Source organism: Nicotiana attenuata, unplaced genomic scaffold (genome assembly GCF_001879085.1).
Source record: "Nicotiana attenuata strain UT unplaced genomic scaffold, NIATTr2, whole genome shotgun sequence".
NCBI classification, from domain to species: domain Eukaryota; kingdom Viridiplantae; phylum Streptophyta; class Magnoliopsida; order Solanales; family Solanaceae; genus Nicotiana; species Nicotiana attenuata.
The window spans coordinates 562,869-581,329 of record NW_017670526.1 but is presented as its reverse complement, the minus strand read 5'-3'; the positions used below and the strand labels follow the sequence as shown (position 1 = coordinate 581,329).

General features: G+C 37.8%; 2 protein-coding genes across 8 annotated transcripts; one reads left to right on the top strand and one right to left on the bottom strand.

Moving 5' to 3' along the window:
• Positions 1-967: 967 nt before the first annotated feature.
• On the top strand, positions 968-4,844 carry LOC109240575. Of its 7 annotated transcripts, none has more exons than XM_019407236.1 (6): positions 968-1,162; positions 2,072-2,681; positions 2,820-2,975; positions 3,282-4,010; positions 4,224-4,484; positions 4,593-4,844. In XM_019407236.1, exons 1-5 carry the CDS (start codon positions 1,049-1,051, stop codon positions 4,457-4,459), a joined length of 1,845 nt encoding a protein of 614 aa, XP_019262781.1. In that variant the 5' UTR covers positions 968-1,048; the 3' UTR covers positions 4,460-4,484; positions 4,593-4,844. The 7 variants fall into 7 exon arrangements, with proteins under 7 accessions (XP_019262781.1, XP_019262778.1, XP_019262780.1 ...); XM_019407233.1 differs by having other exon boundaries at positions 3,282-4,163; positions 4,233-4,484; XM_019407235.1 differs by having other exon boundaries at positions 2,922-2,975; positions 3,345-4,484.
• Positions 4,845-5,615: 771 nt separating this feature from the next.
• LOC109240574 (ADP-ribosylation factor 1-like 2) lies at positions 5,616-17,450 on the bottom strand. The gene is made up of 7 exons (XM_019407228.1): positions 17,156-17,450; positions 15,145-15,235; positions 14,181-14,296; positions 13,724-13,783; positions 13,573-13,638; positions 6,137-6,336; positions 5,616-6,056 (listed from the first exon to the last, which is right to left on the bottom strand). The coding sequence occupies exons 1-6, from the start codon at positions 17,210-17,212 to the stop codon at positions 6,145-6,147; spliced, it is 582 nt and encodes a 193-aa protein (XP_019262773.1). The 5' UTR covers positions 17,213-17,450; the 3' UTR covers positions 5,616-6,056; positions 6,137-6,144.
• Between the last annotated feature and the right edge of the window lie 1,011 nt (positions 17,451-18,461).

Here is an 18,461-nt window from a genome sequence, read left to right as displayed (position 1 = left end):
AAAATCGAGTTCAAAAAATTCTTCTGCAACACTTGTATCAAATATGTATCACGCATGTATCTAGCACGCAGGTATACATTGATATACATGTGATACACATTTGATACAAATATGATACATATGTGATACACCTATTATTTTTTTCATGTTTATCTTCTATTTCGAATTTTCAATTCAAACCACTTCAAAACTCCACTAAATCATCTCAAAATTGAGATTCAAGATCCTTGAAATTTACTCAATCTATTTTAATAATACACACTCAAAAGATAGCAAAAATTTGACCTTTTTTGGCTACAAATAGCTAATTAGCTAATATTGGTAATATTTGGCTAATATTAGTAATATTTTATGAATTGGCCAATTTTAGAGCTCGTTTGGACATAAGATTTTTTTCACTTTTTTTCAAAAAAAAATCACTTTTCTTCGAAATCGGTGTTTGGCCATAAAATTTCCAATTTTCACTTGAAGATGAATTTTGGAATTTTTTAAAATTTTGAAATACTCCAAAAAGCTCTTTTCAAATTTTCATTCAGATCACTCACAAAACTTTAAAAATAACCCAAAATTATATTTATGTCCAAACACAAAAGTAATTTTCAAATACCATTTTTACTTGAGTTTTTTATTTTTTACTTTTTTTGGAATTTCACAATTCTTATGTCCAAACACCACTTAAATAAGTTACTTATAAATGGACATAGATGGTATTTTCAAATACCATTTTCCCTTTTTTAAATACTTTTAAAAAGGAGGACAATATTTGAAGATCAGCAGCTTATAGCCCAATTCCCATGCTTAGGGTTTACAAAGTCTCTCTCGGCGCAGCCCAAGGTTCAAAATTTTGAATGCACGCTCCAACGTTCATATTCACAAGGGTTCCTTCCTTCTCTGCACCTAAACAAGTAATACATATATATACCCCTCCTTTTTCTCGTCACTCTCATCCCTACTGCCATCAGTACAACCCCCCTCCCTCCCCCCCCCCCCCAAACCCCAACACAAGTATTTCATTGGGACGAGTTCCAGTTTCATTTCAAGGAGAGAGATGGATTTCCACAGCCTTACAAGGAGAGCACTACAAGCTCTTTGCAAGAAGAACAAAATCCCAGCTAACCTCACCAATGTCGCCATGGCCGACGCTCTTCAGTCCCTCGAGTTTGTATGTTTCTTCTTTCAATTAAAAAGCTATATTTCCTGTACTCTGAATTGTTTGATTTGTTTTAAAATGTAAATTGGATAGGCAGCATTTCAGTTTCATTTCTGAATGAGCTGAAAGGAATATTAGTAGTATCTCTTTTAATCTGCAAAATGATTTTTATTTCCAGCTTACATTTTGCGGCTTTAACCCTTGATGTTAGATTGAATCTGAGATTGTTAGGAAGCTCCAGTATGTTGATTGAATAATTTTGGGATTAATTATTGCTTTTAAAGTTAATTTATATTTATTTATTTAATCTGCAAATGATTTGTTATATCTAATTTCTATATTAACACTCCTTCATGTTTGTTGGATTTTGCGAACCCCTAATCTAAAAGCTTAAACTATTGGAAACATTTTTTTTCAATATTTGCATATGTGTGCAACACCAATGACTGTTAAGTTACGATATTGGAAAGGATTAAGGCCTGAGGTTGGTTCTTAAGTGTTTTGTGCAACTCTCTATTGGAGCAGCAGAGGCGGATTCAGGAGTTGAATTTATGAGCTCGAGTTCAAAATTCTACCACAACCCATTTGATTTGCTTGGTTCGCAATCTATTAATTGTACATCGTATTTAGTGGATGGCTTAAATACCTTAAGGTTTGAGCTAAAGCTAATGGGTTCAGATGAACCCTTAACTTATCAGTTAGGTCTGACCCTGTGGAGCAGTTTGGCTAAATCTACTCTTCTCCATGCCCCAAAACATAAACTATTTTAATTATGATTATATATTCCCAAAATTATTGCCTAAGTTGTGCATGATTAGTACTTCCACAGTTTGATACCTATAGCTGCTTATAACATGTTTATGTAGTTGTATGTTGACATTGTACAATAGAAAGGAAATTTAGTATTGTTTTTGTGTAAAGGTTGATGGTATTGAAGAAATCTTGAGCTCATGTGAATCTGAAACTGCAAACTCATCCATGGAGTCTCCTGGGAAGTCAGAAATAGTAACAAGTGTACCTCGGACTTGTCATCGAGCTACACAACAAAAAGCAATCAAACATGACTTAGAAACTTTGCAGACCTTGACTAGGAGTCGCTGCAGAACGAGAGGAAAGGTGGTCAGAGACGTAGATGAAGCCAAGAATGACATGCATGAGACTCCTGCATTGCCGACTACCAGAAGAAGGGCTGCAGCAACTGCAGTTCGCGCTAAATTGGAATCCGCAATGAAGGAATGTGAACCAAAAGAAAAAATTGGGGATCGGATTCAGGGAGAAATGAAAGATGTGCCAAAGACACCAGCAGTTCTAACTAGCCAAAGAAAAGAATTGAAGGCAAGTTCAGTTAGGCAAGTGTACAGTACTCGTCGATCAGCAAGGATAGCTGGGAAACCAATGCAGGAGAGCACACAAGAGAATGAAATGTCAGGAACCCTTACATTTGATGCTTTTCCTGAAGAAACTGAGGAAAATTTGGAGGTGGATTCTGAGCAGTATTTTATTCACAAGAATGAAGAAGTAGACAAAAATGGTAATGTCCGCAAGCACAAGTAATCCTTGACCTTTTTCTTTTCCTGAACATTACTTGGTGGCTGAGTTCTGACTAACAACTACAGTACATGTATTGAATTGAAAACGTTAGAAAGTTTGGAGATCAATAATGAATCAGATATTGTATCAGGTCAATGTTCAAATACCTTGGTACAAAATGAAATAGAAACTGAAGATGTTCTTCAACAAGAAAGTAACAATAACCTGGTTGTTGTGTTAGATACAAAAGCAGAAGAAGGCTCAGAGGAAGTACCACTTGGTCACAACAACAATGGTATGTATTGCTCTGTTCTCAGTGTATGTTGTTGTTTGCTCCAGTCTTCTGCATTACTATTTATATGAATTAAATGGTTTTGTTGTCTATTTATTTTGATTGCTTATGTATACTGCTCAATTGGTAGAAAGATTCAAGAAAATGGTATATATTCTTCTTCTGTCTACTTTTTGTATCAATTGTCTTATCACCATCTCTGTTGTATAGACAATCTTATTTTACTTAGTACAGTGAGTTGTTTCGTGCTGTGTGATAATTAAACAAAATTGTTTCTCGGATCTGAAGATGTGCATATGTCAAAAACAGAGGAACTTGAGAATGGAAAAGAAATGGCATCTGAAGGAATGCAGTCTTTGAATGATGTTTCAGGAGCTAAACTAGAAGTTTTTGGTGAAGAATCCATGGAAGAATCTGAAATTGATCAAGCTCAGGCTAAAACTGAAAAAGATTTTCAGAACAAAAGCCAGAACTTGGGTGAAGATACCAAGAGAAGTTCCGATATCACTAATATGATCCTGATGAAGCAGCCGCATGAAGAGGACAAGCCCCATTGTGATGATACATCTGACTTTGTGGCAGAAAATGATCGGGAGGAGGAAGATCACTTAAATCATACTGATATTGCAGGAGGGCAAAAGTTGATGGGAGAACCTGCAAGTGTCAATCGAGACTCTAACATAGATTTCCATGACGTGAGTTCGTTGGGGCAATTCAACGGTGAGGGGGAGGCTAAGGTGAGTGGAAGTCAGCAGTGTTTGAAAGATGCTTCCGAAGCTAACATGGAAGATGCTGGAGAAGAAGAACCCATGGAAGAATATGAAGTTGATCATGCTGAAGCTAATGTGGATAGTGCAGCTCATGGTCTGGAAGTTGCAGAAGAAGAAGAACCCATGGAAGAATCTGAAGTTGATTATGCTGAGGCTAATGTGGATAATGCAGCTCATGGTGTTCCACACTTGGCTTCTCTCATACCTGATGATGCTGCCCAGGAAGGTGAGTGCGAGGTTAAGGTGAGAGGAAGTCAGCAGTGTTTACATGTTTCAGAAGTAGTTGCTGGAGAAGAACCTATGGAAGAATCTGAAATTGATCATGCTGCGATTAAAGTGGATATTGCTGCTCATGCTCTTCCTCCCCAAGCTTCTCTCATACCTAATGCTATCCCGGAACCAGTCTACAAAGGCATTGCTGGTAATGACAGTAAGCAATCTTTGCAAGATTTAAGCTTGAGGAAGCTTACAAAGATGTTACATGTTTCAGAAGTAGTTGCTGGAGAAGAACCTATGGAAGAATCTGAAATTGATCATGCTGCGGTTAAAGTGGATATTGCTGCTCATGCTCTTGCTCCCCAAGCTTCTCTCATACCTAATGCTATCCCAGAACCAGTCTACAAAGGCATTGCTGGTAATGAAAGTAAGCAATCTTTGCAAGATTTAAGCTTGAGGCAGCTTACAAAGATGTTGAAAGAGCGTCACAAAAGATCCTAGTGGAAAGGAGGTTGCTAAAATCAAGGTAAGAACAACATCAAGTGATATTCTTTTTAATTTGTGTGTTCCTTTCTTACTTTTGGTTGTTGATGTTCAAATGTGAAGACAATTAAAGTGTTTTTTTCATTCACAGGCGCCAAGCTCGAGATCAGCCTTGCAAACACTTCCAGAAAATTGTTTGATCAGTGACACTGAAAATTAAACGTTTATAAAAGGCAGACCACTCCACCTGCCAGTGAATGAACTTTGAGCGCGATGTTGGATCAGCCTTGCAAACCTTCTTGGTTTGCTACTCCAGAGATATATCAAAATTTTGATCGCTCTTGTTTTTGTATTCCTAGAGTTTTTCAAACTTATATAAATGGAAAGTAAAACTATTCATACATATTGCTCTTTGTCAATCTTCAACTACTTATGATTGATCATAACCAGCAAAATATCTATGAAACTAGCGTGAAGGAGGTGAAATAACTTAAAGTGCACCCTCTAACGGTTGCAATCTTTCTTTGAAGGAAGATTGGATCCCGTATTCAAACTTGATAAGTTGTTTCTCCAGATGAGTTAAACACTTGGCATATCCGTTACTTTTGACAGATTATATATCCAGTAAAGGGTCGGCAGAAATCAAAGAAACTAAATGTGGGTGTGACATTGCTGGAAACTTTTTTTTTACGCACTTCTCAAACTCGTCTAGTAAAACCGTCACCCATAATCACATGAAGCAGAGAAGATGAAAATCATAACAAATGCAATCCTAAAACAAACTCTCGACAAGGTTCAATAAACTCATCGCCAAAGGCGAAAAGCATAGAAAAGAACCATGTCAAATAAGTTGAAAACCATGTCAAATAAGTTTCATTTTAATAATGAAAATACATCATTAACATGTTTATCCATAGTTAAAGCGCTTCCAGCCGTCACCTAGCGTCGAAGACTTAAACGCCCTTCAGGTGGTCCTTTCATAAAATATATTCCGCCAAAACAACTTAAGCAAGAGCTAGATTAGGAAATTCATCAAATATAAACATTTAATTGTGAAATAAGCAACTAAGACGAGCCATGTGTTTAGTTCTGAACCCATAAACTTTAAAGTGTTATCTCTGCTTAATTGAGAAATGTTGACTTCAGCACATGAGACTTTTATGAAAGCATAACAGGATGACAAAAGGACATTCATAGATAAATTATGAATGGATAAACTAGTCAACAACACACACGAGAAGCAAGAACTAGAATGATACATCTAAAGGCACAAATTTTTTAGGGAGCAGGGTGGATAAATTTGGCATGCTTGTAAGGAAGATCAGTAATCACTCATTTCATGTGGAAGTATACATACTGAAAATACAAAAGGTAGGCATCAACAGATACATTTCTAGTGTACGGGAAAGACCAATTGCAAGGTCCATATTTCCGCATACAACAGAACCAAAATCAAGCTTCACCTAGGCCAGGAATCAAGTGCCTATTGTACTCCACTGCATCAGAAGCACAGACCCAAAAGTAAAGATTGTCAATGAGAGTTCAGGCGTTTCAATTTACAGACGACAGGGTATTCAGTTTTGTCCCTCAAAAGGGGGGTTCTTCTTTTGTAAGCCTGCAAAAGCATATGAAAGTTAGATTAGCAGGTTATGGATGCCAGCAACACTCTTGAAGACATCCAGGCTAAGTGCAGACCTGATCAATCAGAAGGATGAAGTGCCCACTGAAGAGTACCCAGCGGCCTTGAGATCTTTCAGAGTACTCGATAACCAGTCCAGTCCCTCATATAGGCCATCCCCACGAAGAGCACATGTGCCTTGAATATGCCATTTTCGGTTTTTTAGATCATAAAGACCAAGGCCTTCACACACTTCCATTGGGGTCATTGCTCCTTTCTGGACAAAAATTTGGAGAAAAAGAAAAGTTCAAGATGATAAACATCTATGTGGCACAAGTGGAGAAGATACACACACACATACATAGACTAGGAGAGACTTGAAGAGATTCGCCTGATTTCCACAAGTTCTTTTAGATAAAAAACTGAATTATGGGCAAAACCCCCTCCAATTTCATTTCCTAATGACATGAGAAGGATTAAAAGTGGATGCTTATCACCCAACGAAAAATAGAAACGGAAGAAGAGAGGATTAAAGGTGAATGACAGTCATCCTTCTTTTACTTCACCTCCTACCATACACCTTTTTACCCAGCAGTCATAATGCAACAGAAAAGCGACATAAGCAGAAACCACAAGCATAATAAAACTGGCATGCAGATTATGTGTGAGATGAAAAGAGAAAGTGAGAGGTGTGAGTGGTCCGTGGTGGACAAGATGCATTGAGATGGTTCGAACATGTGAAGAGGAGATGCACAAATGCCCCAGTGAGGAGGGGTGAGAGGTTAGCTATGGTGGCGAAGAAGAGGTAGAGGTAGGCCGAAGAAGTACGTGGCACATCTTCAGCTTACCGAGGACATGACTCTCGATAGGAAGGTGTGGAGATTGAGGATTAGGGTAATAGGTTAATAAGTAGTCGAGCATAAATATTTTTCGTACCCGTATTGCTTTTCTATACCTGTCGTACTAGTGTATTCTCGTATTTCCTATTCTTAGTGTTAGTTTGATAGTTAAATAGTAGTAAATAACCCTAATCCCATATGTATTAGGAGTAGGTCATGTATTATATATATAGGGCTCATTCTATCATTGTCAATTAATCAATAATATATTTTCTCCCGTGCATTCTCACATGGTATCAGAGCATCGGTGAGAAGAGATCGTTGTCGTCATTCCAACGACATCCGGGAAGAAAGAACTCAGTCACCGTGCAATTTTCCGGTGACCTAAGTGACTATTTGCGTCAAAGTCATTAATTATCAGTGTTGTGCGACATCCAACAACACCAAAAGGTTCCCAAGAGCTAGGCGACCAAACCCCAGAAAAAGTCACCTGAAAAAGACCATCCACGCGCCCCCACGCGCCTGCCGGAGATCTGCAGCCGGCCGCGCGTCTGTCCTACGCGCCGGCGCGTGAGGGTTTCCGGCCAGAATTTTGAAATGCTTCTTTTGGACAGTGTATCTCCTTGCAATTCCGAGTCCGTTGGTACTATTTCCGACAGATTCCGACAACTTTGGAATTTTCCGGTGAGCTACAGTGATTTTTCCGGCGTGAACAGTGATCCCGAGAAAATTTCTGCTTTTTCCGGCACGATATTATAATGGCATTCGTCTCGGAAGCCTTTAACTCACAATCAGTTGGATCCAATGCATTGAATCCAATCCAGATGGTTTTTTTACCGGATTATATTGAGTTCCTTCAGTACAAAGCACGTAAACAGACATCTTCAGGATTAGCCTCCGTTGTTCCAACAAATAGTAGCATGACTTGTGTCTCCCAATCTTCACCTTCTGAGTCTTGGGTCATTGATTCAGGTGCATCTGATCATATTTCTGGTAACAAATCTCTTTTCACTAGTATCTCATATTCTCAATCTCTTCCAACAGTCACAATGGCCAATGGGTCTCAAGCCATGGCAACTGCAATAGGTCAAGCAAGTCCACTTCCTTCCTTACCTTTAGACTCAGTTCTTTATGTCCTGGTAGTCCTATTAATCTCATAGCCGTTAGTCGCTTAGCCAAATCACTTAAATCTGCTGTTTTATTTCTTGATGAACTTGTTTTTATACAAGAACGCAGTACAGGACGGATCATTGGTACCGAACATGAATCAGACGGACTTTATTACCTTATCCTTGCAAAATCACATGGATTCGCATCTTGTCTTCCAATAACTTCTCCTGTTACTGATTCACCAGATTTATTACATAAACGGTTAGGACACCCCAGTTTGTCAAAACTTCAGAAAATGGTACCTGGCTTATCTCACTTGTCCACTTTAGAGTGTGAGTCGTGTCAGCTCGGTAAGCATACCCGCTCCCATTTCCCGCGGCGTCTTGATAATCGAGCAGAATCACCTTTTACTTTAGTCCATTCAGATGTTTGGGGTCCTAGTCGGGTTAGTTCTACCTTAGGATTCCGCTACTTTGTCAGTTTCATTGATGATTATTCCAGGTGCACTTGGATACTTTTTATGAAAAATCGATCTGAGTTGTTTTCTATTTTCCAGACCTTCCACGCTAAAATTCAAAATCAATTTAGGGTTTCTATCCGCACATTTCGTAGTGATAATACCCTAGAGTATTTGTCTTCCCCATTTCAGCAGTTTATGAACTCCCATGGGATTATTCATCAAACATCTTGTCCGTACACATCCCAACAAAATGGGGTAGCTGAAAGAAAGAATAGACATCTTATTGAAACTGCTCCTACCCTACTCATACAATCTCATGTTCCGTTGCGGTTTTGGGGGGATGCAGTTCTTACATCTTGTTATCTTATTAATCGTATGCCATCTTCAGCTATCCAAAATCAAGTTCCATTCTCTGTCCTGTTTCCCCACTTACCTTTGTTCTCTCTTCCACCCCGTGTCTTTGGGAGTACGTGCTTTGTTCATGACCTTACTCCAAGAAAAGATAAGTTAGCTCCTCATGCTCTTAAGTGCATATTTCTGGGTTACTCAAGAACGCAAAAGGGATATCGATGTTATTCTCCTGACCTTCAGCGATTTCTTATGTCTGCTGATGTTACCTTCTTTGAAACCCAATCATACTTCACAGGTCCAATTAATCACTTAGATATTTCTGAGGTGCCACCCGTTCCTTCTTTTGGAGATTCAGTCCCGATCGCCCATTCATCTTCCTCCATAGCTCCACCACCTACAGTTCCAGTTGCAGCTCCACCACCTATAGCTCCAGTGTCACCACCGAGTCCAGTGCTACCACCTAGTCCAGTTCTACCAACTATAGCTCCAGTGCCACCACCTAGTCCAGTTCTACCAACTATAGCTCCAGTGCCACCACCTAGTCCAGTTCCACCAACTATAGCTCCAGTGCCACCACCTAGTCCAGTTCCACCAACTATAGCTCCAGTGCCACCACCTAGTCCAGTTCAACCTTCTACAGCTCCACCACTCTTGACTTATCATCGTCGTCCGCCCCCAGCATCAGGCCCAGCTGATTCACGTCCTGCACCTGACCCTGATAATATTGCGGACTTGTCTCCTCTTAATCAACCGATTGCACTACGAAAAGTTATACGGTCCACGCTTAATCCTAATCCTCATTATATCGGTTTAAGTTACCATCGTCTCTCATCATCCCATTGTGCATTTGTGTCATCTTTGTCCTCTGTTTCCATCCCTAAGTCTACAGGTGAAGCACTGCCTCATCCCGGATGGCGACAGGCTATGATTGACAAGATGTCTGCTTTACATATGAGTGGCACTTAGGAGCTTGTTCCTCTTCCTTCGGGTAAATTGACTGTTGGTTGTCGTTGGGTGTATGCAGTAAAAGTTGGTCCAGATGGCCAGGTTGATCGACTTAAGGCTCGTCTTGTTGCCAAAGGATATACTCAGATATTTGTACTCGATTACAGTGATACTTTCTCTCCCGTTGCTAAAATTGCATCAGTCCGCCTTTTTCTATCCATAGTTGTTGTTCGCCATTGGCCTCTCTATCAGTTGGACATTAAGAATGTTTTTCTTCACGGTGACCTTGAGGATGAGGTTTATATGGAGCAACCACCTGGTTTTGTTGCTCAGGGGGAGTCTAGTGGCCTTGTATGTCGGTTACGCCGGTCCCTCTATGGTCTAAAGCAGTCTCCTCGAGCCTGGTTTGGTAAGTTCAGCACAGTTATTCAGGAGTTTGGCATGACTCGTAGTGAAGCTGATCACTATGTATTTTATCGACATTCTGCTTCAAATCTCTGTATTTATCTGGTTGTTTATGTTGACGATATTGTTATTACCGGCAATGATCAGGATGGTATTAGTAAGTTGAAGCAACATCTCTTTCAGCACTTTCAGACTAAGGATCTGGGCAGATTAAAGTATTTTCTGGGTATTGAGGTCGCTCAGTCTAGCTCGGGTATTGTGATCTCACAAAGGAAGTATGCCTTAGATATTCTTGAGGAGACAGGAATGACAGGTTGTAGACCTGTTGACACTCCGATGGATCCTAATTCTAAACTTCTGCCAGGACAGGAGGAGCCTCTTAGCGATCCTGCAAGATATAGGCGGTTGGTTGGTAAATTAAATTACCTCACGGTGACTAGACCTGACATTTCCTTTCCTGTGAGTGTTGTGAGTCAGTTTATGGATTCTCCCTGTGATAGTCATTGGGATGCAGTTGTCCGCATTCTTCGTTATATAAAATCACCTCCAGGCAAAGGCTTATGGTTTGAGGATCGAGGCCATGAGCAGATCGTTGGATACTCAGATGCTGATTGGGCAGGATCACCTTCTGATAGACGTTCTACGTCTGGATATTGTGTCTTAGTAGGAGTAAATTTGGTGTCTTGGAAGAGCAAGAAACAGAATGTGGTTGCCCGGTCTAGTGCAGAAGCAGAATATTGAGCAATGGCTATGGCCACATGTGAGCTAATTTGGATAAAACAGTTGCTCAAGGAGTTGAAATTTGGTGAGATTAGTCAGATGGGAATTGTGTGTGATAATCAAGCTGCTCTTCATATTGCGTCAAATCTAGTGTTCCATGAGAGAACTAAACACGTCGAGATTGACTGTCACTTTGTTAGAGAAAAGATACTCTCTGGAGATATTGCTACAAAATTTGTGAAGTCGAATGATCAGCTTGCTGATATTTTCACTAAGTCCCTCACTGGTCCTCATATTAGTTATATATGTAACAAGCTCGACACATATGATTTATATGCACCAGCTTGAGGGGGAGTGTTAGTTTGATAGTTAAATAGTAGTAAATAACCCTAATCCCATATGTATTAGGAGTAGGTCATGTATTATATACATATGGCTCATTTTATCATTGTCAATTAATCAATAATATATTTTCTCCCGTGCATTCTCACACTTAGATTTATAATACTACCTAATGTGTTCTTTTGCTTCGTTTATCATTTTTCTGGTTGTGGTTACTGCTTCTCTTTACATGGATTCTCCTTTGCTGTATTTCCTTATCTAAACTGTTGTGATTATGCTTTTCTTGAGCCGAGGGTCTATCGGAACCAGCATTTCTACCTTCACAAGGTATTGGTAAGGTTTGCGTATACAGCTTCCCCTCCCCCCACCCACCCCACTTGTGCTGGGTATGTTATTGTTGAATGGAAAGAGAAAGTGGCTCCTGATTGGAAATCAGATCATTTATTTTCAATCAGGATATCACGTATTTTTCAATTCAAGCTAAGAGAGAATACACTATAATAGCATTCTTAAGCTTTAGACACCAATCTTTATAAAACCAACTCCAAAAAACAGAACTTAGTGCAGCACAATGGCAGCTAGCCAACAAGATCCAAGTTTGCCAGCTCCGCACCATTGTAGTCGAATTTTGAGTATTACTAGCACAGGTTAAGATTTTTGGGTTACATTTCTTTCATTAGTTTAGGGCTTCCTGCAGTTAACAAGAGGTTTAGTTATCAAATAACCCTCGGTTGCAAGTCATGTTTGTTTCTTATTAGGGAAAAGCAACTGCAATATATTTTCTTTGATCCTGCAGTTGCTAGTTGGTTAATTGTGGCAATTCGTTATTCTTCACCTGCCTGTTTGCTTTGTTACCTGCCACATCAACTTATTGCTAAAGTTCATGGTCATGGACTAGCTACATGAAGATTCTCATTTGTCTTTTTGCACCCAGAATGAATAAATAATAAACAAAAACTAGTATAGATTCCAACCAAGAGTAAAACTTGGAAAAATATGCTGGAATTCATATTATCCTGCTCTATTTTGAGAAAAATAACATATTATATATCAGGTGCAAAAAGGTTGTGTAGAACCAATTTACATTCCAAATGAAGCAACAAGATCTCCTTGCTCTTCTTACAAGGATTCTATAGTTATAATCAAAGATTCAGCATCATCTAGGAATTCTTACTTACACCAAAAAATGAAATAAGAGCAGACAATTCATCTTAATTATTTTGCACCTAATTACTTTCTATATTATTATGCTCTTACTAGGCCAAGTAATATTTTCTGCCATACCATTATTGCTTGTTGGAAAAATTCCATTAGGTCATAGCCCTTGGCACTTTTCCCACCATTCCCTTTGGGTCAACATAGATAGTCTGTTGCCAAGACTCAATCAATCAATCAATCAACTAATACCCAATCTCAAAACTAGTTGGGGTCGGCTACATGAATCCTCTATATCGAATTCAGTCATCCTATTCTAATTCTATGTATTACATCTTTATTTATCATATTATCTTCCTGATAGATGGAATCTAGATATCAGAATTATAATTAGGAACTGCAGATTGCCTCCTAAAAAGCAACAGTTACAGATGTTGCTTTTTCTGCTGGCAATTTGGAGTTAAAGAAGAGGTAACGCTATATAATGATGTGAAACTTTTCCAAAGTAATGACATAGTCCTTGTGAATGGGTTGCATTGATAACCATAGAGGGGTAATACTTCAACAAATTCAGCTTGGCTTTTTACTTCAAAGAACCTATTCTTCATGAAAAAGTCATATATATCTTCTATAATTGATCAGTCATGAGAAATAAACATTCAGAGTTGCAGACTATTTAGGAAGAGCCCAAACAATTCAATGGTTATGAAGGTCTACTTTCGGAAGGTTTTGGTGAGAAAGGATAAGGAAAAAGGAGGAGCTGTTTCTTAGTTCTCGTATTAGTATGCTTTGGTGAGGTAAAACAACACGAGCATCTGCCTGATGAGATACAGACTCCACCACACCAACTTTTTGTCGCTAATCAAGCACCAGAATAAATCACATGCCAGCTCTGGACCACGCACAGGGAAGTTCAATAAACAAACCAGCATGTTAAAGCTTACAAAGGCCAGGACATAAGATATGCAAAATCTTTGAGTATCTTCTGTTATCTTTCAGAAATGTAATTATATCGTAAAAGCAGCACTAGGAAAGTCGAAATCTTTGAGTATCTATTGTCTTGGATTTATTTAGCAGTTTTCACCTATTAGTTTATGCTCCAACATTACTTAAAGAGAGAAAATAAGATAACAAGCAACTAATTGCGGTTTGTTGATGCACAAGCCAACTGATATGACAAACTTACCATGTCCTGCTTATTAGCGAAAACCAAGATCACAGCATTAAGCATAAAAGGATCTCTGATGATGGCCTGAGAACACATTAAGAATGAGATTTCATTAGGTAAGCCACCAAGAAGTACCTGAATCAAAGAGATAAAGGTTCAAAAAAGGAACCTGAAACTCTTGCCTCGCCTTTCCGATTCTCTCTCGATCCAAAGAGTCAACGACGTAAATCTGTATACAATAAAACAATTTGTAAGCAGATATGGTTACCATTTTACAGAAACAGGATGTACAAGCAGTTAAAGATAGCTCATATAAAAGGGAAGATATAGGTTTGGTTTTTGATATGGGAGTGGACTTACGTAATTAGTAATGACATGTTCATATGATATATCACATTCACACATTTTCTCATTTAGAATATCTTCTAACTCTTCGAGGAATAAAGCTTCCTATTTGGCTTTTAGGTAGTACTACCTATGAAGAAAAAGAGGAGGGAAACTTCACCCTCTTTTTCTAACTAAAAGAGAGAATTCACCTTTCCCTCTCGCATTTAATTATTCTAAAATTAAACTCAGCAGTAGATGCATAGAAGTCGATGCAGATACAATATAATATACATAGTTACCAGTCCATCTGTGTTATTAAAGTAATGCCTCCAGAGTGGCCTTAATTTCTCTTGTCCACCAACATCCCACACAGTAAAAATCACATTCTTGTACTGGACTTTTTCTACATTGAAACCTGCATGTGCATATACAATCAGCTATTACATAGACAGACATGCACTTGATGTCACAGTGCAATTACTCATTTCTGTAAAACTTTGTGATATTCCAAACAGGAAGGAATTTCCATTGCTAAATTTGAGATTCCAATTTGTGCCTTCTGCAACCACTACGATGTCATCTTAAGTGACGGCCTCAAGTGTTGATGAAAGTATCTTCTTTGTAACAAGTGTTGATGCGGTTCATGAAGTTTTTAACTACCTCTAGCATGGCCTATTAAAGTACCTTCTTTGTAACAAGTGTTGATGCAATCTTCAATGAACTACGAATACTTCTCAGACAAAAGATTGCACATGTAGTTCTCCTAGTAATGAAGATCCACTTTATTTTGTGAACTGAAATAGTACAAAATCAACAATACTCAGCAAATCCTACCTTACACATCTATCAACATCAACCATATCCTAGGTAATGAAAAATCCCATTTTCTCTGATAATTCATTAATAATCTACAGAGTATTTATTAAATAAGAAAAAGCATTTTTATGGCCAAAATTTGGATATACATTCTGAATATAGAAGGAAACAACCCCCTATTAGCTATGTAGGGTGCTCATAAAATCTATCATATATTTCAGATCTTGGGGCTTTTATATTTTTTGCATCTGACATTGATAGGTCATATTACAATTAGTTGAAACTTCAAATTCATCAAGCAATCAAGAAATTGAAAAAAAAAAACACCAAAGTTGTCATGTTGAGAACAATGTTGATGCAATCAGATCCTGAATTGAAGCTCCAATTACACATTTTAATAATCAAGTGCCACACCACTGAGAGCGAGATCTAAAGCAATTTGCATACCAATAGTAGGAACTGTAGACAGAACTTCTCCTATATGCAGCTTGTATAATATAGTTGTTTTTCCAGCCGCATCCAGCCCTAACATTACAACCTATGCCAAGCAAATCATAGCAAAAATGTATAAGATATTGTACACATACGACAAGAATAATCTGCTAAGAAAATAATCAGAGACAAAAGCCATGCAGTGAACATAAGGCCATGACCTATGAAAACTGATTGCATGGATGATAAGAAATAAGCATCACTTGCATACTTAAGCCTGCTACGAAATCTACCAACTTCTAGTAATTATTCTCAATAGAGGGGGTAAAAGTCATTGGGGAAACAAATTGGTTTTGCCTCCAAGAAACTCTTCCATTCCCTTCCCCCAAACCCCTCCCTATGTTGTCAGCAATGTGGGCACTGCATTATAGACTAATAACCTAAGGCAGAAGATGATTCATGAGAGATAGAACTTCATACGAAATTTTTGATGATTACCTATTTGAAAAGAAAAAAATAAGGATGATGGCAAAAGACCAGATCATATCTGACAAATTGAAGGTGTCTAATGATCTAAAGATGACCATTTTAGGTTCTTTGCATGTTTACTCCGCCTGCTTTAGAGGCCCTTTGCAGAACTGGGAGGTCCCTCAGCAATATCAAGCCACTTGGTAGCTGGCACTCTGCACTAAGTGGAAATCATCCTAGAGGAAAAAGAATGGTATAGAAGGGAGCAGGACTTTCACTTTTTATTCCACCTACATAGGACATAAATGGGTACAATTAGATTATTCTCACCGGTTCTTACTGAACTAGCTTCAGTGCATATTACTGTCTATTTTAATGAATTCAATTTTAGTATTTAGAGAAAACAAGTAATTTAAGTGAATTACAAGACCGGGTTTAAACATTAGTTACAGCAGCGCATTTAATTGAAGTCAGAAAGGAAGCAGAAGCACAGCAACTGCACTACTGAACAAGAACTACCACTAACAGCAGCGTGCCAGAAGGAAGAAAACAGTAATGTGCTAATGAAGAAAAGTTGATAAATGGAAGTTGTACCCCCCCCCCCCCCCCAAAAAAAAAAAAAAAGAGAATCATAATTGCTAAGGCACCAATATTTAACTTTATTTTCTAAGTACTTATACTCAATTTGCTCCCTCAATGGCAAGTCTTTTAACCCTCAGATGTTGGGATAGAGGATAAACGAAGAAATCAACCCCAAGTTCTCCAACTCACGTAGACACATACAAAGAATAAATCATTTCACAGATTGGTGAACTCTGTGTATGTCAACCAGTTCAAAGACGCCTATAAAATACAGTGAAAGCTACTCTTTCTCTGTTCAGAAAAATCACAATATACAACTAATATGAAAACCCAAGGCTGATAGTTTCTCCATAAGCCACATGAAGACGCTTTAAAGCTAAATTCAACCCTGCATATTACATTCATTCCTCAGCAACCTCAAACATGTTACTCCGTATTACTTTGTATCACTCAATTTCCACAAAAATATGTAGCCCCCGTGTTATATACTTAACATTGTGAACGCCAAGATTCAAGTTGTAGCATCCACTCAGGAATGACCAAACAAAAAAAAGGTATAAAATGTTGGATGGAAGCTATTAAATTGTAAGGAAATTGAAGAACGTGTCCTTAAAACCTTGAGAACAGAAAATCCCAAAAAAATGGAGTTAAACCTCAAATTTAATAATCATAAGAAACCTTTACAACAACTATATATAACTCCTACCCCTAAATTCCTAACCTAGACAAGACTCTTAATTAAGGTAAGACTAAAAAGAGGTATTTTCAAGACCTCGACTTGGTCCATAAGGTACCTGCTTCTTAATAAAGGTAACAGTCCAATAGCTAAAAAAGACAAACTAAATATAATTATCGTCTCTTAACTCAGACACGGATCAAAAGTCAGAGTCACTTAAGATTAACATAATCATGAACCAAAGTAAGTGGAATTTAATTACAAAATGGAAAAATAAAAAGTGAGCGTTTGAGCATTTACCCTCATCTCAGAGTTGCCGAAGAAGGTATCAAATAACTTGCGAAAGGCTTGTCCCATTCCGCCTTTTGTTTTCTCCAAAAACGAGTCAGATCCAAGCTATTCCATAACTATAATTTGATGATCGATTTGAGAAACAGAAGAAACGCTCCTTGGTGAGAAGGTAGCGTTGCCGTTGTTTTTCCTTTGTTTTTTGAGGTTCTTTAATTCTTTCTTTCCTTTTTTATTTGTTATTGAAAAAAGAAGTCCATGTATATTCCTTCATGCCATTGTTTTAGCCGTGGAAATGGAATTTTTATTTCCGTTCTGGAAATGGATTACTTTTGCAAATATGGTCTTTTAACTAATACTCGTACTACGTTGGAGTTTCGATCAATTCTTTGTTATATCTCTTTTTCATTTTTCATATCACTGTCCATTTTTTAGGCGTTAACATTTATATTCCCTCAAGTAAAAATATTGTACTAATATATAGTCATATGATGGGAATATAATTTTATTTCATATTACTTTTCTTAGAGTCTGTAATAAATATAATAACCAATATTCAACTCATTGGGATAATAATATTTGGTTGTCAATTATGGAGAAGAGGTCACATTTGAACCTTGCACAAGTGTGAATTTCAGTTGTATCATGATTACTGTTGTTCTATTTTACCTTGCCTACGTCAGAATTATCTTAATTATTCTAGTTGTCTTGAATCTTAGGATATATTCATTCTTTAATAAGATTAATTCCCCACTACCAAGAATCGTATGCATCCTGGGTTCTTGGTGCTTATTGTTCTAGTTTATTTAACTATTAGTATATGTGATATAAGTTTGAACGTTGAATTAGCCCTTGCAGCCAAACACTTCAAGCCTTCCAGGCATAAAACTAATATCATATTGACATGGGCGTCAATAGAAGGAGTTGTTTTTTTTACTCCTACATATTCTATTTTCCCAATATCGATGAGCTGCGTTCCAAACTTACACAAATGTCGCAAATAAATCTCAACTTACCAACCTCTAGCCATTAGTTATACGCTTCTCAAAACTAGCCAACAAAAATTAAAAAATCAAATAATAGGGTTCTTTCTATCAAATAATCACATGCAAAAATCATCTTCCATATTTTTAAGCGTGATTAGCAACATTAGATACAAGACGGAAAGGAAATTTCATGAACGGTGTAGCAAATAAGGTGATGAAATACAAAAATCTATACAATATTCAAAAAATCTAAACAAAAAAGGAACTTTTTCAATGGGTATAGTTGAAATTCATTGAAAATATATAGATAAGTCAATATACAAAATTTGAGG

Bases quoted from the DNA above. Each gene is read 5' to 3' on its own strand.
- LOC109240575 (XM_019407229.1), top strand. From the start codon at position 1,049: ATGGATTTCCACAGCCTTACAAGGAGAGCACTACAAGCTCTTTGCAAG. The intron at 1,163-2,071 runs GTATGTTTCTTC...TTTTGTGTAAAG, and splicing joins CTCTTCAGTCCCTCGAGTTT to GTTGATGGTATTGAAGAAAT. The intron at 2,682-2,819 runs GTAATGTCCGCA...ATAATGAATCAG, and splicing joins TGAAGAAGTAGACAAAAATG to ATATTGTATCAGGTCAATGT.
- LOC109240574 (XM_019407228.1), bottom strand. From the start codon at position 17,212: ATGGGACAAGCCTTTCGCAAGTTATTTGATACCTTCTTCGGCAACTCT. The intron at 13,784-14,180 runs GTAACTATGTAT...TATTGTATACAG, and splicing joins TTAATAACACAGATGGACTG to ATTTACGTCGTTGACTCTTT. The intron at 13,639-13,723 runs GTTCCTTTTTTG...ATGTGTTCTCAG, and splicing joins AGGCGAGGCAAGAGTTTCAG to GCCATCATCAGAGATCCTTT.